General features: G+C 46.4%; 1 protein-coding gene across 2 annotated transcripts in view; it reads left to right on the forward strand.

The window, feature by feature from the left end:
• Window positions 1–6768: 6768 nt before the first annotated feature.
• CLK2 (CDC like kinase 2) overlaps window positions 6769–22880 on the forward strand; it is a 34448-nt gene continuing 18336 nt past the window's right edge. For both annotated transcript variants that reach the window (XM_054994315.1, XM_054994323.1), the window contains exons 1-2: window positions 6769–6902; window positions 17319–17482. In XM_054994315.1, the coding sequence (XP_054850290.1) occupies window positions 17319–17482 (164 nt within the window). In that variant the 5' untranslated portion in view covers window positions 6769–6902. The remainder of the gene's footprint in view (window positions 6903–17318; window positions 17483–22880) is intronic.

The raw sequence follows: 22880 nt of genomic DNA on the forward strand, positions 1-22880 counted from the left end.
TTTGCAGGGCCAGCCACAGCTGCTGGCAAAACGTCAGGAACTACAATGCCAAGACCACGGCTATACAGCCTGGAAAATCCACAACAACCATTTTAGAAGGAGGTTATCAATTATGTTCTACTCCATACATGTTAACAAAAATACGACACCAGTGCTTAAAAATTCAATTCTCGCAATTACGTAGTCTGAACAGATAATTACTAAGCACATTTATCTCAAAGTCCAATGATTATTTTTTTTTCTTCCTTTTGCAGGCAAAAGCCGTCGTCTGAAGAGGACAGAAAAGACACCACGGGAGCCGAAGGTGACTGTTAGGAAGAAACTAACCAATGCTGGGTTGTGAATATATTTATGATGCGATAAATGAATGGCCTGATAAAGCATAACAATGTGAGAACGGGCTGTTATAACTGCTGGTGCACCCGTTGCCAACTACCCAGGAGACCTTCGTTCCACCTTCGGCTCCCGTGGTGTCTTTTCCACGGCTTTTGCCTGCAAAAGGAAGAAAAAACAGATTAATCATTGGACTTTGGGATAAATGTGCTTAGTAATTATCTGTTCAGACTACGTAATTGTGAGAATTGAATTTTTAAGCATTGGTAATTGATAACTTCCTTCTAAATTGTTGCACTAAATAGCACTTGCACTTTCATTACAAAATTTAATTTTTTTTTGTATCTGGTCTCTTTGGACCTGAGGTCCTCGTTTAGTATATCTAAGGGACTGCTTCTTTCCCTATGCCCTGCTGTCGCAACTCTGCTCATCTGAGCACAGCCTTCTACAGACAGCACCTTACAAATGGGCAAAATTAATAACAACAACAACATTCAATTTATATACCGCCATTCAGGATGACTTAACACTCAGAACAGTTTACAAAGTGTGTTCTTATTATCCCCACCTCAAAACACCCTGTGAGGTGGGTGGGGCTGAGAGAGCTCTGAGAGAGCTGTGACTGACCCAAGGTCACCCAGCTGGCTTCAAGTGGAGGAGAGGGGAATCAAACCTGGCTCTCCAGATTAGAGTCCTGCCGCTCTTAAGTGACTAGCCCAAGGTCACCCAGCTGGCTTCAAGTGGAGGAGTGGGGAATCAAACCTGGCTCTCCAGATTAGAGTCCTGCCGCTCTTAACCACTACACCAAACTGGCTCTCACTGCCACAAGATGTATTGATGGCCACTAGCTTAAAAGGAGGACAATTGAAAGCAAATAATTCTGTGCTAGGATGAGCTGTTTCCGCCAGTATAAGGCACGACTTTTAAACTTTCATTTCATTTACTTTTAGTTCGCCGGTCACCTTTAAGGAAGGGGCCATGGTTCAGTGGTAGAATATCTGCTTTGCTGGCAGAAAATCTCAGGCGCAGTCCGCAGTACCTCCAAGACTCTCAGGAAGTAGGATAGCCCTCCTCCTTCACAGCTTACAGCGTTCTCCTCTCTTCCATTTTACTCTCACCACAGCCCTGTGAGGTAGTCTAGGCTGAGAGTACGTGGCTGGCCCAAGGTCACCCAGCCAGCTTCCATGGCAGAGTGGGGATTCGAACCTGGAGCCTCCCAAATCCTAGCCTGATATGCTAACCATTACACCACACTGCCAGATTTCTGCCTAAAACTCCACAAAGCCAATCAGACTAGACAATACTGGATTATATGGACCGCCCGCTTGACTCGGTATATGTTTGTGTTTTGAAGAGAGTCTGTGTCTCAGTGTCCGGGCACCCGCTTTGCATGCAGAAGACCACAAGATTCTTTCCTTGCATCGCCAGGTAAAAGATTGCGTATAATAGGTGCTTTTTCCACCTGGGACCCTACAGAGCCAGTCAAAGGCTCTGAATAGGATGCAATTCAACAAAGACAAGTGCACAGTGTTACACCTGGGCCACAAAAATAGGAAGCACAAATACTGGACGGGGAATACACTTCTGGGCAGTAGTATATGTGAAAGGGATCTTGGGGTAAGAGTGGACTGTAAACTAAATATGAGCAGTCAGTGTGATGCGGTGGCAAAAAAGGCCAATTCAATCCTGGGTTGTATCAAAGGGGCCATAGCGTCGAAATCGCAGGAGGTCATAGCCCCTCTCGCTATACTGCCTTGGTCAGGCCGCACCTGGAGTATTGTGTGCAGTTCTGGAGGCCTCACTTCAAAAAGGATGTGGACAAAATCGAGAGGGTGCAGAGGAGAGCGACGAGGATGATCAGAGGTCTGGAGACTGAGCCCTACGAGGAAAGGCTGAGGGCCTTGGGAATGTTTAGTTTGGAGAAGAGGAGGTTGAGGGGGGACATGATTGCTCTCTTTAAGTATTTGAAAGGCTGTCGTTTGGAGGAGGGCAGGGGGCTGTTCCAGTTGGCAGCAGAGGGTAGGACCCGAAGCAACGGGCTTAAATTACATGCACAAAGGTACCAGCTGGATATTAGGAAGAACTTTTTCACGGTCAGAGTAGTTCAAAAGTGGAATCAGCTGCCTCGGGAGGTGGTGAGCTCCCCCTCACTGGCAGTTTTCAAGAAGAGGCTGGATGAATATTTGTCAGGGATGCTTTAGGCTGATCCTGCACTAGGCAAGAGGTTGGACTAGATGGTCTGTATGGCCCCTTCCAACTCTATGATTCTATGAAAGAAGTGCTACTGACTGAGTCAGGTGGCCCAAGGGTCAGCTCCATATAAGAAACGTACAATATGCAGAACAGTTACTTTAGGACGGGTAAGACAGTTCGTGATGGGTGAGTCTAAATATAAAATAGGCTTTCAACAGCATTCACAAGTCACACTCTCCTGTGAGTAACCACTGAGTGGGACTTAACTCTCAGCAAACATCCGAAGGACTGCCTTGTTAGTCATTCAATGGCCTGCTGTCTGTTGTTTTGCATTTGCTAAGGTGAGAACTGATTGCAGTTCCTTTCAGCTTAGAAGAGTCCCTCCCTTGACAGAGGTGGGAGACTCTTGGTGGCAGCTGAAAGGTGAGAACACACGGGCCTCTTAGCCTGGGGCACACAGCTGGGGCCCAACCACTGCAGGTAATGAATGGGAGACGGTCCCCCCAAAGGAGAGGGAGAGCTCCACCAGTTCTGTACCTGGAGACCAGAAATATCTGGCATAAAAACACCACCTGTTAGGCGACATTACTGCCAATACATAATATACCTGTTGTGTGGTCTCTCAGCAGTTACTAGCATGTGGAATGGGAGCTATTTCAGTCCATATGGGAGCTGGTAGATATGGTGGCAGGCTTTATCAAAGATGGGAAGTATCAAGCATGGATGCTCACTGCCCGTCTAACCTCCACAGAATAATAGAGCTGGAAAGGACCTCTAGGGTCATCTAGTCCAACCCCCTGCACAATGCAGGAAATTCACAAATACCTCACCCACACACCCAGTGACCCTTGCTCCATGCCTAGAAGATGGCAAAACACCATCAGGATCCCAAGCCAAACTGGCCTGGGGAAAATTGCTACCTGACCCCAAGGTGGCGATTGGTATTACCCTGGGCAGGGGTCATTTCAAGGGGGAACACACAGGAACGCAGTTCCAGTAGTTCCCCAAAGAGGTCACATGAGTGGTGGCCCCACCCACCTGACTCTCGGCCATTTTGGGCCCGTTTCAGCCTGGATTGGGGCCGAAACGGCCCAGATCGGGCCTCTGATGGGTGGAGGATCACTTTCCCGCTCAGCAGCGGCCCGATCCTGACCATTTTGGGCCCCTTTTCAGCCATTTTCAGCCCCTTTTGCCATTTTGGGCCCAATTTCAGCCCTGAATGGCCAGGATTGGGTCCAAAACAGCCAGGATAGGTGATGTCAGGGGGTGTGGCATATGCAAATCAGTTATGCTAATGACACACTTCTGGTGATGGCATATGCTAACGATGTATGCTAATGAGTTCTGCTAATGAGTTCCTCCAGCTCTTTTTCTACGAAATGACCCCCCCTGACCCTGGGCATGTAAGAAGGGGCTGTGAAAACTAAACACTGATGTAACCCTTCCTGCCCTCCCTCTCATGACCTGCCCAGGTTCACAGAATCAGCATTGATGTCCGATGGCCATCTAGCCTCTGCTAAAAAAACCTCCAAAGAAGGAGAGCCCACCACCTCCCGAGGAAGCCTGTTCCACTGAGGGACCGCTCTGTCAGGAAGTTTTTCCTAATAGCACCTGAGAGTTGATAGAGGGCCCCTTACTTCCCCCTCCTCTTTGCTAATACTATGTAATGCCAGATTGGCAGGGCACAAAACTGCACCCCTCACCATTGTAACGAGTCAGATCCCGTGTCTAAAACCAAGTTTCAACTTGCCAAGAGAAAGATGGATCTCTCTCCGGGGAAGCCGAAAGCAGTTAGTCTTTAGACCTGTCAAACAGATAAGTTCTTTGAACCAGCTGTTTATCAGTACATTTATTTATATAGGGTTCAATATTGCTTTGCAACTCCTCATCAAACACACAGACACTAATCTAGAGTTTATTTCACTTTATTGAAAATACACCCTAGTTTTTTAATGAAGCAAGCAATCAAAATATAAATGGCTATTAATATGAATCCTATAACAACAGAACATAGAAAGGCAATAAGAAATAAGTTCACTAACATTTCTCAATAAATCCTAAGTTTACATTGCTCAAAGTTTCTATGAAATACATAGGTAGAAATAGTTTCTCACCTAGATTCTCCCAAGAGATTTCTTCCATCAGTACCCTGCTTATTTTTTCTGTGTTTGCAATTATATACCTAATCATATGTAAATATTTAGGGTCTATTCACATGATAGCACAAACAAATATTGATTGGTTTGACACTTCACTGAATATTCATAATTTCATAGTACAGCCTTCCAATTAGTTAAAAAATTATGTCATAATCTAAACTTCACAACAAAACTACAAATCTCCAACAAGTGTCAGGAAAAGTTAAGTTGGACGATCACCACTGGTTGAATCTCTGATAGAGGAACATCAATCTCGGTAGAGTCCACTATTTTAATTAATTGTCAAAGGATGAAAGCACACCTGCTGAATTACCTTATACATAGAAAAAATACACTGAAAATTCATGCAAAGTTTAAAAGTTCATCTAGAGTATAGAAGCTAGGCCTAGTATTGTTCAGTATTGATTATTGGCATATGATCTTAATCTATATTAGCATAACACCATGATGTTACAGGAAGAAGGAATTGACATGGCTTGGAGACATAGTTGGAAGGAAATGATGTTGTGTGTCTCTCCCAACTAACTCTGCCTGGTTATGTGATCTGCTACCAGCCCCACACAGGTAGGCAGGGAGGAGAGGTTGCTGTCATCCTCTGTGAGTCCTTCAGCTTCCACAGACTCCCAGTACAAACTATAGCAGGCATCGATTGTATGTGGCTTTCATGAGGAACTAAGGTTGACAGGCTGCCTAGATCCCCAGCAAACACCCTTTCTGAGCTGGTAGAGGTGCTCTCAGACATGGTGTTGGAGACACCTAGTCTGATTGTTCTGGGAGACTTCAGTATTCATACTGAATGCTCCTTGCCAGGGCCAGCCCAGGACTTCAGAGCTTCCTTGGCAGCCTTGGACTTCATCATGAAATGCTTAATACAACATCCGGTCAACTTATGGACCATTTTGACCCAGTTACAGCAAAGGATATTGACAGGATCCTGGCATCTGTGAAGGCCACTACCTGTGCACTGGATCCTTGGCTGCTAAAATCATGTAAAGACCATCTAAACGATCACTTGGTGTTTATCATAAATCAGTAACTAATGCAAGGCATCTTCCCTTGGCCACTCAAAGAGGTGGTCATCCATCTGCTAATCAAAAAACTGATAGAGCCTGTTATAGAGTCCACTGAAACAGCGATGAGAGCAGCAAAGAAAGGTTATTTCTCTGCAGCCATTGCACATCGGCCAGCTCACAGCCATCCCCGTTATTCAAGGTATCTCATCTTCTGACTCCTAAATCTGAACCTTTATTGGCTCAAGAACAGACAATTAACAGTGATACTTTTGCAAAGTTTTTGCTGATAAAATAGCACAAATACACTGTGGGCTGTATGCCAGCTGTAATAGAGGTGAAATGGAAGAAATGTTTAATATACTGTCCAGTTCACCTATGGACCACTGTGATCCAGTTACAACAACGGATATTGGCAGGATCCCCGTATCTGTGAAGGCCACCGGACTCAAATCCTGCTGTTCTACTGCAGGCCAGCACGGGTCCCCACCTACTGAGCAGGATGCCCGGTTGGGTAAACAGGCAGCTTCGCCCGTTCATAGTTGCAGGGAATGGGGCTACACCAGACAGAACTCAGCTCGAGCCGAGCCTCTGACCGGAGCTCACAGAATGACCCTGACCTTTTCCAGCCGCCTCCCCGAATGTGCTACGAACGCGAAGCGTTTCCTACAACGCGATCCTAAAAAGTGTTACTCCAGCCTAACCCCATTGATTTCAATGGGCGTAGACAGGCCTAACTCTGTTTTGGATTGCGCTGCCAGCCCTAAACCCATCTGGGATTGACAGCCGACATCCTATCACGTGCCTGCCGGGGAGGGGGCGTGGCCACGCTTTGACACCCCCCCTCCTCTCCCCTTATTTATTTTCCGTCCAAAGGGAGGAGGAGTTGGGAGATGTCACGTGCTCCTCTCTCTCTTTTTTTATTTAACCTTCCCCACCACGCCGCCTGACCCTTTGTGTACGCATGCGCCTGGTCCCGGCGACTCTCCCCCTGACGTCAAGGCGCATTCTTACGCTGGGTGCGTCCGTAAGCGGCGCTTGCGCATGCGTGGCAGTACTCGCCTGTCCCTCAGACCAGCTTGGCTGCCTCCGTCCCTCGGTTCCAAAGGGAGCGGGGGAAGGAAGCGACGGAGGCGGCGGCGGAAGAGGGGCGGCCGCCAAGACGGACTTCCTGTGGGACAAGCGCACCGGGCTGGCGGCCAAGAGGGTGCGGGGGCGAGGGGGGAGGGGAAGAGAGCCCCCTCAGGGTGGGGGAGGGGCTGGGCTGAGGGGGGAGGGGCTCCTGCCCATTTCATGCTCCTATTGAATAGTAATACTGGGTTGTCATCACTGTCGGGGGTGGGGGTCAAGGGGGGGGTGGAGGCTGGCCCTATTTCAGAATATGCTGGCAGGTAATGGCGTTGTTTGTCTGTGCAGTCCCATTAGGGTTGCTGATGCTGACCCCCAGGTGGGGAATCTCCTGGAATCACAGCTGACCTCCAGACCACAGACATCAGCTCCCCTGGAGAAAATGGCTGCTTTGGAGGGTGGGCTTTCTGACATAGCTCGCTGAGGTCTCTTCCCTCCCCAAGCCTTGCTTTCCCCAGGCTCCTCCCCATATCTCCAGGAATTTCCCAATCGGGAGTTAGCAACTGTATGGCATCAGACCTTGCTGAGGCTCCTTCTGCCCTCTGTAGGCTCCAGCCCCAAATCTCCAGGAATTTCCTGATATGGAGCTGGCAACTGTGACTCCGTGGCATTATCCTCTGCTGAGGTCCCTCCTTCCCCCAAATTCTTCCTTCTGTAGCCTCCACCCCCAAATTTCCAGGGATTTCCCACCCTGGAGCTGGCATCTGTAACTCTGTGGCACCAGACCTTGCCGAGGTCCCTTCTTTCCCCTAATTCTGCCCCCTGTAGGCTCCAATCTCAGATCTCCAGGAATTTCCAAACTTGGAGCTAATAACTGGAACTCTATGGCATTAAAGTCTGCTGAGGTTCATCTTTCCCCGAAATTCTGCCCTCTGTAGGTCCCCCCCCCCAAACCCCTAGGTGTCATCAGTGTGCAGAGGGCAGCTCTGAAGGGAGGGGTGGAGGCGGCTCTTCCCTCTTGGTTAATGTGAGTGTTAATGCTAGTCATTGATAATGGTGTTGATCTTCCACACACCCTACATGCACTGCCCCATCAGGTGGAAGAAGGGTGGGTCCGCAGCGGAGGAGGCTAGCTTTTCTTATATTATTAGGTTAGTTGCAGCATGAACAATGGTAAAAGGATCATTGTTAATGGCACAGCAACAATATCTACAGTGTCCTCTGTTTATATGTGTGGAGTTGCTAGGGTGTTTCTGCTAAGCAAGTAATTGACTCCTTTTTGTAAGTACTAGCAGTTGTATTGCTCCTATTGAATTGGTTAATGCCCCCATTTACCTGTCACTATTATACTGTCAGTGTACCTAAGGTGATTGACAAGGACAGTTTTTCAGGGGAGGAGTCTAGCTTTTTGGGGGATGTTTTAGACTAACATTTGTCAAATTTTTAATAGTAACTTCCTTTGGGTTATCATTGTGCCTGAGGTGTGGGATGAGGGTGGTTTTGATAGGCAGCAAGCTGGCTGCATATCGGATGTGATTGTTCATAATGGTAACAGGGCTGAGCACTTGTTCCAGACAGACAGGAGTATGTCACAGAAAAATATAAGGAAGAATCATGTAGTCTTTAAACCACTCACATACATATTGTGGTAGAAACTTGTGGGCTTAGAACCCCATTTTGCCAGACGTAGTGATGGCCACTGGCTTTAAAAGTGGGCTTGGCAGGCTCATGGGAGAGATGGATCAGTGGTTCTTAGCCACGACGGCTGAATGGTAAATCTGAGCATAAGTTGGTGGGCAGCATCAGAAGCAGGGGAAAGCCCTTGCCTTTATGCCCTGCTTCCCTGAAAGATCTGACTGCCTACAATTGGAAGCAGGGTACTGGGCTGTGTAAACTCTTGGTTTGGTTTGATTCAGTCAGCTCTTGCCTTCAGCTAGGGTAGCAAAGGACAGGTATGAACAAATACAGGTCTATGTACTTGAAAGTGGGTTATGGGCAGAAAGGCTGAAGGGGTTAACCAAAAAACATCATAGGGGGTGAGTTTTAGACAGGGTGTTTGAGGAAAGAGAGCCAAGTGCTCTATCTGTATATGTCAGCATTCCTCCATGTTTTTGTATGACAAGAAACAGAACTCTGGGTGGAGCCATGTTGGTAGGAGCAGGCTTTGGTTGTCAATGACCAGAGCTGTCAGGAAGCAGATTTGACGTCCACTCTGTCAATGTATCCTCCTTTTTCCGTCTTCCGTGGAACTGGATTCAACTTGCTGAATGGCCCTTGTTGATGAGAGGAAAAGGTTATAATGTGCCTCTATATCAGAGTCTTGAATAATTTCCTTTCTCTCTTCTGCGCCCTGTCTCCTCACACCCCAGTCAGTTGTGCATGGCCTTGCGACACACACTTTATCTCTTCTCATACTCCCCTTGCAGGCATTTTGCTCATGGGTCTGTACGTCTGTATTGGTTCCAAACATTCTGTTGTGCTCCATCTTAAATCAGAGATGAAACCAGGGCAAGGATATGCTGGTCAGGGTTAGCTTGGTTCTTTGTGCTCCCCTTTGGTTATATGGGGCAAAACAAACTACCTGTAATCTGGGTCATGTTTGAAGTCTCCTTCTTTTTCCAGACATAAAGGCAAGGGCTGATTTATTTCCTCCCCCCTCACCATTTCCTAATGAGCAGTGTTTGGAGTGTTTGGTCTGAAGAAGGGAGCTGTAACTCTCAAAAGCTTACGCTCTAAAAGTCTTGTTGGTCTCTTAAGTTGCCACCGGACTTAAAGTCTTCCAGTATTTGGAGTGATGGGCTTTGCTTTTTCTCGTATTCATGAATGGCTGCCGTTTTCCTAATGAGAAAAGCAAAGTGTAGGAATTGCAGAGGAGGAAAAAATGCACTTCTCTGTGGGGTAACAATGCCCCAAACTGAAAGTCTTTGCAGCATATAGGCATCTCCTCTTTTTCGTAATGGCAAACGGCTTGCTGGCTGAACATATGAAGTTGGCTCTCTAAGGCCTTGGGCAGGGAAAGATCTTAAGGCCTCAGGCAAGGAAAGATCTTTCCTGCTTGCCGCTTGTCAATGACCGCATTGAGATGAACTCATGAAGCTGCTTCACACTGAATCTCAGAATCTCGGTCCGTCAGTGTCAGTATTTTCAACTCACACCAGAAGTGGCTCTCCAGGGTTTCTGGTGGAGATCTTTTGCATTACCTCCCTTTCAGATTACAATCCCTGGAGATGCCAAGGATTGAACCTGGTACCTTCTGTATGCCAAACAGAGACTCTCCTACTGAGCCATGACCCCTCCTCACACATACCTGGAATTGAATTTTGGGCCTTCTCCATTCAAAGGAAGTGCTCTGCACCTTAGCTGTGAGCCCTCCCCTGGTCCTTGTAGTTCAGTATTGTCTCTTCTGACTGGCAACAGCTCTCTAGAGTCTTAAGTGGAGCTCTCGTTCCGGAGAAGCCAGCACTTGGACTTGAGATCTTTTGCTTTCATAAGAAGTGCTCTAGTGTGGAAACATGGTCCTTCCCTTCTTAATAATCCTGCCGCTTGGAGTCTGACTTTCTTCTCTTTTCTCCCCCACCATGTAAAGAAGAAATCCCCACCTTGTCCTGTGTCCCTTAAATGTCTGGCCTCCGCAAAATAGTTATTGCTCAACTGTAAGCTGCTTGGGGCAGGGACCTGCATCTCTGCTGATGTTATCATCTTATAAATTAATGTCCCTTTAAGTTCAGTTCGGTTTCAGTTAAGTTAGTCCTTTATTGGCATAGGAATGGGTAAGATGGAACGTAAGATACAAATTGCTTTGAGATGACAATTGGATGAATGTACCATCAAATTAACTCTATGTAGTGCGTTGCACAAATATAGCCACTTTCTCAGTTCTATCCGGAGAGGAGTCATTCAAAATAAAATGAATCTTAGTGGAATGAGGGAGTCCCATCTCATTTAGCAAAACAGAATTGAAATATTTAATACGAATTTTAAGTTAAAAGTCCCTTTACGTTGATACTGATGCACTTGGAAAGGGGAGTGCAGCCTTTGTTTTTCATGAACAAAGCTGACTGTACAAAGTTATTTCGCTCCTGTTAACGCCTGTCCAATGTTTTCCTTGATTTTGTCGAAGGCATTTCCCCCTGTTTTTATGCAGTCAGGCCGTCAGCTGTACCGAGGAGACACAATCGCCACCTCCATTTCCCCCCTTGTCTCGATGCACAGTCTCACAGCAGCTTTCACAGCATGTCTGAGCCATGAAGAGAGGGGCTGTGTCTCAGTGGTAATACATCTGCTTTGCATGCAGAAGGTCCCAGGTTCAGTCGCTGGCATCTCCAGTTAGAAGCACCAGGTGATGTTGCCCGAGACCCGGGAACGCTGCTGCCAGTCTGAGCAGACAATACTGGATGAACGGGTGACTTGATTCAGTATAAGGCAGTTTCACGTGTCCATCGGGGTCCTTTAGTCGCGCCGTGGCTACCACAGAACAGGATTCAGAACCTGCGATAGGCCCTGTTCAGGCCTCTTGAGTGACTTTGCAGGCATCCAGAATAGCACGCATTTCGCAGGATAAGATTAACACCCTGTAAAGGCACAAAAATGCTGTGTGCCGAATTCTTGCGTTTGTATTATCCACTTCCCTGCCCAAGGAGCTTACATTCTAAACTTTGCCATTTCACGCTCTTGGAAGAAGGCAGGGGGTGCATTAAGGTAAGCAGGCAGCCTGTCGAGGGCCCGGAAGTTATAGTTTGGTTAGGGATTGAACAGGAAGCATCCGCTGGCTGCGCTCCGTCAGCTGTCAGGCTCACGTTGCCTCAGCATCCGCCGGTTTCATCTGCTCGCCGAGCCGTTCCGTGCAGGCAACCGTCTGACTTGCGCCAGGCAGATTGAGCTCCTTTGGGTGGAAATGCTGATCTTTACATGATTGGCATCTATTTTTGGAGCCTGCCAGTTGGCTCAAGGCTTTTCGAAGGAAACTTACGGGGGCCTGGTGGCTGCTGGAAGACCGACTTCGTATTAAATACAAGAACGGACCGGTGTGTCTTGGTGCGGTGTGACCTCGGCTGTGGCACAATAAGGCAAAGAGATGTGTCAGTCTTCTCTCCCCACGCATGCCGCTTGCCTGCCTTAAAAGGGCCAGGCATCTGCATTCGTGGAGGAGAGGGGGAAGACAAGGGCACTGTGAAGGGGGCAGGAGAAGAGCCTTTTTTAAAAAGATAACTGGTATCTAGGGAATAAGTCTAATAGCTCAGTCTAGCCTGATCTCATCAGTTTGGGAGCTAAGCAGGGCCGTGTGTTATTAGTGCTTGGGAGACGGGTTGGTATGCAGAGAAAGGCAGTGGCTGAAACCACCTTCGTCCATCACTTATATTGAAAGCTCCATCATCCTGGGGCTGCCGTCAGTTCGTTATGACAAGATGGCACACAGTTATTATCTGGGGAATAAGAAACTGCCAGCTCTGGGGACTCAGTCCAGCCCTGTGGGTTTTTTTTTTCTTGCATGGTCCTTACCCTGGCCTCCCATCCCATGGACTTTCCCTCTCTTTCCATGCAATTCAGCTCTCCTGCTCACAGCCAAGGACTCCGTAATTCTTCCTCTTTTCCATCACACAAGTTTTAACAGGGCTCATTTCAAGGGGGAACGCACAGGAACGCAGTTCTGGCAGTTCCCCAAAGAGGTCACATGTCAGGTGGCCCCGCCCACCTGTCTCTCGGCAATTTTGGGCTTGTTTCAGCCTGGATTGGGGCCAAAATGGCCCAGATTGGGCCTCTGACGGGTGGTGGATCACTCTCCCACTCAGCAGCAGCCTGATCCTGACCATTTTGTGCCCTTTTTTGGCCATTTTCAGCCCCTTTTGCCATTTTCGTCCCAATTTTGGCCCTGAATGGCCAGGATTGGGTCCAAAACAGCCAGAATAGGTGATGTCAGGGGATGTGTCATATGCAAATCAGTTATGCTAATGAGCCACTTCCGGCCATGGCAAGGGGTGTGGCATATGCTAATGAGTTCTTCCAGCTCTTTTTCTACGAAATGACCCCTTGGGTTTTAACAGACTCTCTGCAGAGCGAAAGAAGGGGAAGGGAGTTGTGCCAAAGCCTTGGTCACAGGCCACACGGAGCAAGATGAGACATTGCTGTTCACTTTTGCCCAGCCATTGTTCACATTATACTTTATTATAGATCATGGGGGAGCCTGTACTTCAATATAGAGGATACCAAGTGTTAAGATGCATAGATTGGATTGAGAGCCAGCTTGGTGCGGTGGCTAGAGTGCCGGACTAGGATCTTGGAGACTTGGGTTCGAATCCCTGCTCTTTCATGGAAGTATGCTGGGTGACTTTGGGCCAGGCAGGCACTCCCAGCCTAATCTTCCTCACAGAGTTGCCATGAAGATAAAATGTATGAGAGGAGAATGATGTAAGCTGCTTTGGTGTTTACATTTGGTAGAAAGGCAAGATATAAATGACGTTTATTCAGTAGTGAAGAGCTGTTGCAGCAAAGAGCAGAATAGATTCTTGAGGGGGGTGCCTTAAGGACAAACAGGTTTATTGCAGCCAAAAGCTTCGATGGGTTAGAGCCTGCTTTGTGGGTGCATGAGGGAAGTTTGGTGTAGTGGTTAAGAGCGGCAGGACTCTAATCTGGAGAACCAGATTTGATTCCCCACTCCTCCGCTTGAAGGCAGCTGGGTGACCCTGGGTCAGCCACAGCTCTCTCGGAACTCTCTCAGCCCCACCCACCTCACAGGGTGATTGTTGTGGGGATAATAATAACACACTTTGTAAACCGCTCTGAGTGGGCGTTAAGTTGTCCTGAAGGGCAGTATATGAATCGAATGTTGTTGTTATTATATCCCCAGTTAGAGGTGAGGGGAAGAGAGACACGGACATAGAAAACAGAACTGTATACTGTGAGCCCGAAAGGCCATGAAACGCAAGAAGTGCAGCCTAAGAATACTCACAGCAGCAGTGGCTGCGTTATTGCCGATATTCTAGTGTTGCTATTTCATAGCGGGAAGGAGGACCTTGCTGTACGGTGAGTCCAAAATGAATAGAATCCAGCTGGCTTGGAGGCTCGCGATGAATTATTGTTATCATGGCATTAGCTTTTGTGGACTGGAGCCCACGTCATCCAGCGCATGAGAGAATTTTGTGGCTGGGCCAGCTGCTGTATACAAAACAATTGACAATAGCGGGGCCAGAAGGCTATGAAGTGCCTTTGACATTTCTATGCCCAGTGACCGTTTGCGGCACAATAGTTTTGTTGCATTAAATTAAACCGTGGAAGAGGGAACTTACGATTCTGGTTGAGACTTAAAACAAATAGGGTCACGGTCGTGGCCCTGGAAAGGAAAACAAGTTTATTGCGGTCTAATGCTTGACTTCATCATATGCGTGGAATGCTGACCTTGGTGTGTTCATAGAGAAGTTGTGAGTGGTGGAGCCCAAAACACATGAAATTCACGAGGTTCCACCTGTAACTTTGCATACAAAACTCAAACATATACAAGGTGAGAGCAATAAACATCTCAGACATCAATTCCCAGCAATAATGCCATCTTCACAGCTTTGCTGAACTCATCCATTGATTAAAATATTTGGAACTCTTCTTTCTTGCAAGCTAGACAACCTTTGGTTCAAAAGCAGATACTTCCGATCCAGGTTTCCTAAGATGCATGGAAAAGGGGCCATGTGATCTTGGCGCACTGTTTGTAAGGTCGCGTTCATCTGCTTTTTTCGGTTGCGTAGCTGTTGCTGTTTAGTAGAAAGTCCTAGGGGTGATTGACTTGAACAGAGCAACAAGAACCTGTTCCAAGTCTCTGGATCTTATCTCCTTACGGATACTGCTGCTCGGTGAATAGCAGGGGTACGTTTTCTTCTTAACACGTAACGGGCACACATCGTTGAATATTCCCCGATGCTCCTCAATGCTCCTGTGTAGGTAGCAGCTTCCCTTTTTCATTTTGTGTTGGTAAAGGGCAAGAGTGAGGACTGCTTGTATCAGTTCTCCAGCGATAGGGAGGCAAACTCGGCAGTGGGGCAAAGCTGCTCCCATTGGCCCCTTGCTTTAACTGCGGGCATCCGCCACGTATGAAGAATCAGCATGCTGCTTACTTCATGTAATTGCCTTTCAATCCTGTCTTTTGATTTTGTAATATTGTCTTTTGATTTTGTCATTTTCTATTATTTTGGGTTTTTAAAAAAAATCTCCTTAAAAAAACAAAACAGGAATTGATATTGTAGGTTGACTCGGGGGTTCTAGCATAAAATCCAATATGGACTGTTGAGCGAACCATTTCACATTTACAGAAATCTTGGCTGGTGTTGTTAAAAGGTGTAATAATTCATTGCTGGTTTTTTTTCAAAAGCGTAAGTTTTGTTTTACAGTAACAGATAACTTGCTTGGGGGTTTATTTAACCTGATTAAAGCATCTTTTTTCGCAGCTGTAAGATAATGCTTTAAAATTAGTATAGATGTTAGGCTGGTTCAATGGCCAACATTAGTGGAGTAATGCCAACATTTTTATCCTTTCTGCTCTCCAACAAGTTAAGGGGACAAATTTGGTGCTTCCCATCCTCAGAAAAGTCGAGGTCGGGGTGGACTGAGAGTAATCAGCCCAAGATAAATCAGTAAATGTTAAATCTAGAGGGGTGTTAAATCCAGGTCTAGGAACATAAGAGAAGCCATGTTGGATCAGGCCAATGGCCCATCCAGTCCAACACTCTGTGTCACACAGTGTTAAAAAAAACCAGGTGTCGTCAGGAGGTCTGCCAGTGGGGAAGGGACACTAGAAGGCCTCTCACTGATTGCCCCCCCCAAACACCAAGAATACAGAGCATCACTGCCCTAGACAGAGAGTTCCATCTATACCTTGTGGCTAATAGCCACTGATGGACCTCTGCTCATATGTTTATCCAATCCCCTCTTGTAGCTGTCTATGCTTGAATCTGCCCCCACCTCCTGAGGCAGTGAATTCCATGTGTTAATCACCCTTTGGGTGAAGAAGTACTTCCTTTTATCCGTTCTAACCTGACTGCGCAGCAATTTCATTGAGTGCCCATGAGTTGTTGTATTGTGAGAAAGGCAGAAAAATACTTCTTTCTCTACCCTCTCTATCCCACGTATAATCCTGTAAACCTCTATCATGTCACCCCTCAGGCGACGTTTCTCCAAGCTAAAGAGCCCCAAGCACTTTAACCTTTCTTCATAGGGGAAGTGTTCCATCCCTTTAATCATTCTAGTTGCCCTTTTCTGCACTTTTTCCAGTGCTATAATATCTTTTTTGAGGTGTGGTGACCAGAATTGTACACAGTATTCCAAATGAGGCCGTACCATTGATTTATACAGGGGCATTATGATACTAGCTGATTTGTTTTCAGTTCCCTTCCTAATAACCCCCAGCACAGCGTTGGCCTTTTTTATTGCCATTGCACATTGTATCGACATTTTCAGTGAGTTATCCACCACGACTCCAAGATCTCTCCCTTGGTCAGTCTCCGCCAGTTTGGACCCCATCTCCTAGTCTTTGACAACTTAGGTCTGGGGACACCTGGGTTCCCATCTGTCCTCAAGCTCACTGGGTAACCATAGGCTGGTTATGCACTTCCTTTTCTTTCTTAGCTTAGCCTTCCTTAGAGTTACATGGATAATGTGGCAGAGATGGGGGCGGAGGGATCATAGGATTGGAAGGGACCTCTAGGGTCATCTAGTCCAACCCCCTGCGCAGTGCAGGAAATTCACAAATACACCCCTGATTGCCCCAGTGACCCCTGCTTCATGCCGAAGATGGCAAAACACCATCAAGACCCCTAGCCAAACTGGCCTGTGGAAAATTGCTACCTGACCCCAAGGTGGCGATCAGCATTACCCTGGATGTGTAAGAAGGGGCTGCGAGAACTAAGCACTGATGTAACCCTTCCTGCCCCCCCCCTCTCGTGATCTGCCCAGGTTCACAGAATCAGCACTGCTGTCAGACGGCCATCTAGCCTCTGCTTAAAAACCTCCAAAGAAGGAGAGCCCACCACCTCCCGAGGAAGCCTGTTCCACTGACCGCTCTAACTGTCAGGAAGTTCTTCCTAATGTTTAGCCGAAAGTGTTTTTGATTTAATTTCAAGCCGTTGGTTCTGGTCCGACCGTCTGAGGCAGTGGGAAACAACTGGGGCAGTGGAAGCATTTGTGCTGTGTTGAAAAGAGTAAACACACAATAACAGTCTTCCCACAATTACTTATAGTAAGCACCTAAAACAGCAGAGGAGCTGTAAAAGATGTAGTCTTTATGAAATTTCCCATGAGCAAGGCTCCATTAACTAGCTCTTGTAATCTTTATTAAATCTGTTTGTGCAGTAACCAGTGGGGTAGATTTTTACTTTGTAGAACCTCTCTGAGGCCAATCTGTGTTAAGATGTTTAGAATCTGTTTATGGCCATTCACATTTGGCCACCAACCCCAAATTAAGGTCGTATAAATCGAAACAAGGCCTCTGGCTGACATGTGGGTGCGCGCATCCCCGATGTCTTAGGGCTCAGTTTTTTCTGATGTCCTTGTGACCCACTCGTCAATCTCTTCTCAGATGCCTCATTCCAGAAGGTGCCGCTCTTCGGAACGCAGCAGCCGGGGCAGCTACCACGAACGTTACAGAAGCCGCAAGCACAAGAGGAGGCGGAGTCGCTCGCGGTCGAGCAGCAGCGACCGGCAGCACCGCAGGGAAGACAGCTATCATGTCCGCTCTCGGAGGTGAGCGGAGGTGGGGGTGGAAGGAGGTTTGGCCAGGAGGAAGCTGCACCCAAGTTTTCAGATAGATTTGCTGTATACTGCGGGGCCATAAGCGATCTTTTTGGTCCAGGTGCTGGTGAGGAGGACCACCGCATTGACCTGGGAAGGTGTTGGTGTGTCAGAGAACAAATGGAGGAAGAGAGGAAGGTTGAGCTGAGGCCCGGGGATGCTGGGCCTTGCCTTGGACCCAGCAGGTAGCCGCAGGAGGCGAAGCGGGGCGTTGGTGCCTGCCATTTTCTCCTCTGTTTCTGTGCCCCCCCCTTCCCAGCACTTGCCTGAGATGCCAGAGGATCAGTCTTGCATGCAGGGCAAAATGACCCAGCGTGCTGCAGTTTGTGGGTGCTAAGGGCCGTGCTGCGTTACAGTGGGCAAATGGTTATAAACATTTACCCTGCCTTCCCAGTGGGAACCCAAAGAGCTTGCATTGTCCTCTTCTCCGTCGTCCTCGTCTCCATTTTATCATCACGACAACACTGTGAGGCCGGTTAAGCTAAGAGTGTGTTACCTTCCCAAGATCACCCAACGAGCTTTCATGGCAGAGCGAGGATTGAAGCCCAGGGTGCCCAGATCCAGCACGCTGTCTCTCTTAAAACAGAAGAATAAATCATTCAGATGGGGAGGGGCTGTGCCTGGAGCCTCTGCTTTTATTCATTTATTTAATTTTATGTATGTCATTTACAGTCTGCCTTTCTCGCTGAGACTCAAGGCAGGTTACACAGTATGAGATTAGTACAATCAGCATCAAGTACATTTTCATACAGTATCGAGGACATTTCCATAAACAACGCCATAGGGTAAACAGACACAGGTTTTAAAAGACATAGCATTAGCAAGAATCCAATACAGGGTAGAAGAAGAAGAAGAAACATAATCAATTCTAGGACTGACATTAGACAACATGAAGCACAGGTTGTACATAGGAGTACGTATTTAAAGAAACAGATGATATGTAAGGCAACATGGTCCCTAACTCATTAACAAAGCATACCTGAGGGTCCACCTCTCCCGTATGTACCCCGGAGAGTGCTGAGATCAGCAGGCAAACATGTGCTGGCGGTCCCTGGCCCCAGGGAGGCTCGGTTGGCCTCTGTCTGGGCCAGGGCATTCTCGGTCCTGGCCCCAACCAGGTGGAACTCTCTGTCGGAGGATACTGGGGCCCACCAAGATCTTGTATCCGTTCGGCGGGCCTGAGAGACAGAGATGATCCACCAGGCTTATGACTGAGGCCAGCATTAGGTCCATCAAATGAGCCTCCCTACTGTTCTCCTACCAGAGGGGGGGGCTATTTAGTCCTCTGTATGTTGTGTAATATCAACTCACAACTCCTTCTCTTTTCTCCATGTTGGTGGGCAGGGAAGCGTTAAAGGGGCCCCATCTTAGTATGTCTGAATTTATTTCATTTTAATTTGGGGTTATACTTCTGAGATTATTGTTTATCCTATGTATTTTTACCATTGTTGTACCCCTCCCTGAGCCCGCTTGTGGGGAGGGCGGGTTAAAAATCAACTAAACGTCTGAGTCCCTGAGTCTGCTTTGCATGCAGAAGGTCCCCGGTTCAATCCTTGGCATCTCCAGGAAGGATCAGATTGGGAGGTGATGTGGAAGACCCCTGAGACCCCGCGGAGCTGTTGCCAGTCTGAGTGGACAAGAACGGGCTGATTTAATATAAGGCAGCTTTACGCATAAGTGCAAATCGATCTGTTACTTTTGCAGTTCAGCATCTCAGTCTGAACAAATTACGTGAACCCTAGCCACATCTTGAGCAATGTTTGTTTATTCTTATTTAATACGTATTTTTATCCCTGCCTTCCTCCAAGGTCCACAGGCAGGCCTCCATTGTCCCTCCCCCTTCATTATATCCTCACAACACCCACCCTGTAAGGTAGGTTAGGCTGAGAGAGAAAGAGTGACTGGCCCAAGGGTACCCACTTGAGCTTCATGGCTGAGGGGGGATTTGGACCTGGGTTCCCAGATCGTAGTCCAACACTCTGACCATCCTGCCACCACCTTATAACAGATTTCCATTTGAAAGCAGATCAATACATTTGTGTCACGAAGGCCACGTTAATGAGAAACGGCCCCCAAAGTGCGTCTGTAGCAGATCTAGAAAACAGGCTGATGAGCGTTTTGGGGGCCGATCTCTTGAACATTGCCAGACCCATGGAAGAGAAGATTGTTTGACAGAAGAAACGTTACTACTACCTTAGCCAGCTTTCAACAGCTGCCTGTAGTTGACTGCATGCAGAAGTCACAATATGTGATCAGATGCGGGCAAGCAATCATTGGATGTTAAGAGCAGTTTGGCACACTATGCCAGCTTGAACCTGGTTTTGCCACTCGGCAAGGAACTGCAACTGATCTTAGGGTCCCCAGTGTATGTTGTGTGTAGGCATTAAATGCTGAGGTGTCTATGTGAAACATTTAAATAACAACAACAGTAACAACAACAACAACAACATTTGATTTATATACATCCCTTCAGGGTGACTTAACACCCACTCAGAACAGTTTACAAAGTATGCTATTATCCCCACAACAACAAACATCCTGTGAGGTGGGTGGGGCTGAGAGCTCCGAGAGAGCTGTGACTGACCCAAGGTCACCCAGCTGGCTTCGAGAAGGGAATCAAACCCGGTTCTCCAGATTAGAGTCCCATGCTTTTAACCACTACACCAAACTGGCTCTCAAATCTTGTTGGATTTTGGGCTGTTCCTGTTATAATTCTAGCTTAGGAGCCAATGGAATGTAGTAGAAAGACTGGCTTACTGGGGCTAGAGAGAGCTACGTTTGAATTCCAGTTCAGCCACAAAAATCATTTTATGGGGTCTTTTTTGGGGATGCTTATAGTTAAGACTGCTTAGGATGGCCCTTAGAATCTCTCAACTGACCTGACAAGGTGGTTTTGTGATAAAATAGGAGGAGGGAAGAGAAATTATTAGGTGGGGTTTGTGGTGGATTTTATTGCTTCTTCTGGTGTCTTAATTGTTGGGTTGGTTTTTATTTTACTCACTTAGATTGTTCATAGGCCGCCTTTTTCACTGAGGCTCAGGGCAGGTTACAGAATAAAAGCAATGTGCTCATACAGCACAAGACATCCAGCGATCCATGCAATAGCACAGTTTAAATATTTATTTTTTTAATACTGAAACTGAGATTTATAAGGTAATAGAAGCCGCACTGAGCTTCTCTCTATTTTTCAAAAGTAAAATAGATGCCTTCTGAGCTCCTTGGAGGACAGGTAGGCTAAAAATGTAATAAAGTAAATGCATATTCTTTTGTTTTCATTATAATAGTGAGAAATAGTGGTTTGTTAGACTTTTGCAACCTGTTCACCCAATAACCCACATGAATAAGTCATATTACAAATACAAATCAGATCCTCAGAAAATTTATACAAGAGTATTTTTATTGAACTTCATTTATACCCCACTGTTCTCACCAACGGGGACCCATAACTGTTTACATCGTTCTCTCCTCCATATTATTTTCACAACAGCCCTGTGTGTGTGTCTGGCCCAAGACGACCAAGCAAGTTTCCCTGGCCGAGCGGGGATTTGAACCTGGGTCTCCTAGATCCTTGTCAGACACTGACCGCTATACCACACTGGCTCTCTAAAGCAATGCAGTTATATTTTAAAATGCCTCCGCATAATAAAATCATAGTAAATATCTAATATAGCAATTAAAATCAGGCTTCCAACAATTCATTCTGTCAAGTTAGCTTCGAGACTTTATCGCAAAGCTTTATCATCCTTGAAATAAATTTTACTAATGTTTCTCTAATTCTTTTTAAACAATTTTTATTGATAACGCACAAGAAGAAATAACAGTGCTTAAATAAGATTACCTTTGTAACTTAGATGGTAACAAGAACTATAATTGCAAACATCTTAATATTTGACTTCCATTTTTCCATACACAAATTTAACGTACTTATTTGTATAGTTTTTATTTCTTATGTCCCATATCGTTTTATATAGTTTATTAGATGTATTGTGTATTATTGACCATAATATATTCAGTAAACGGCATCCATTTTTCATGTTTCTCTAGTTCTTTTCTCATTCCCCTAGGGAAGATTTTAAAAAGGTAAAGGTAGTCCCCTGTGCAAGCACCGAGTCATTACTGACCCATGGGGGGACGTCGCATCACGACGTTTTCTTGGCAGGCTTTTTACGGGGTGGTTTGCCGTTGCCTTCCCCAGTCATCTACACTTTACCCCCAAGAAACTGGGTATTCATTTTACCGACCTCAGAAGGATGGAAGGCTGAGTGAACCTTGAGCCGGCTACCTGAACCCAGCTTCTGCCAGGATCGAACTCGGGTCATGAGCAGAGCTTGGACTGCAGTACTGCAGCTTACCACTCTGCACCACAGGGCTCTTTAGGGAAGATTTAGAAGGTGTTAATCAACATAGCCATCAGGAAAAGCTACCCTAAGAGGAAATATGGTATCAGTTCTTTGCTTAACACATAGCTTGGTGGTGGAGAGTGCCCTCAAGTCATAGCTGACCTATGGTGACCCCTAGTGGGGTTGTCATGGCAAGCGACTAACAGAGGTAGTTGGCCAGTGCCTGCCTCTGCAACCCTGGAGGTCTCCCATCCAATTTTATTTTATTTATGTCATTTATAGTCCACCTTTCTCACTGAGACTCAAGACGGATTACACAGTGGGAGATTAGTACAGTCAATTTCAAGGACATTTCCATAAACAATGCCATAGGGTAAATAAAAACAATTTTACAAAGACGTAGCATTAGTAAGAATCCAATACAGAGTTGAAGAAATGCTGAAACAGAACATAAGCAATTCTAGGGCTGACATTAGACAATATGAAGCACAGGTAGCACATAGGAGCACATATTTAAAGCTACGGGAGTACATAAGGTAACATAGTGGTGAAGTCTGTGGTCCCTTACTTATTAGTGAAGCATCTGAGACCCCCTCCCTACAATGCAGTCCTATCTTGAGTAATAGGGTACATAAATGCACATTTTTCCTTTATTAACAAAAAGTTCCTTTGACCTGAGATCTTAAACCAAACAGTACAACATTAATAAAATCACAGATCATATATCAATAACAAGTCGAGCCTAACATACAAAGAAAAACGTACCGGCCATATATAATTACCCTCTTAATACTTAACAAAGGAAGGTCTCAAAAGATACTACAACAGCTAAAAACTTGGCTACAGGTCCCGCAACTGCTGGGTTAACATCAGCCAGCAGAAACTTGAGGCTCAATAGCAAAGTGGTATTTACTCAAAATAGGGAATGCAAATTTTAAAGCCAGCAAAATTCCAAGACAGAGCGGAAGAAACAAAACATAAGCAATTCTAAAACTGGCATATTAAAACAA

The sequence above is a fragment of the Eublepharis macularius genome, chromosome 1 (assembly GCF_028583425.1).
Source record: "Eublepharis macularius isolate TG4126 chromosome 1, MPM_Emac_v1.0, whole genome shotgun sequence".
In the NCBI taxonomy this organism is placed as follows: domain Eukaryota; kingdom Metazoa; phylum Chordata; class Lepidosauria; order Squamata; family Eublepharidae; genus Eublepharis; species Eublepharis macularius.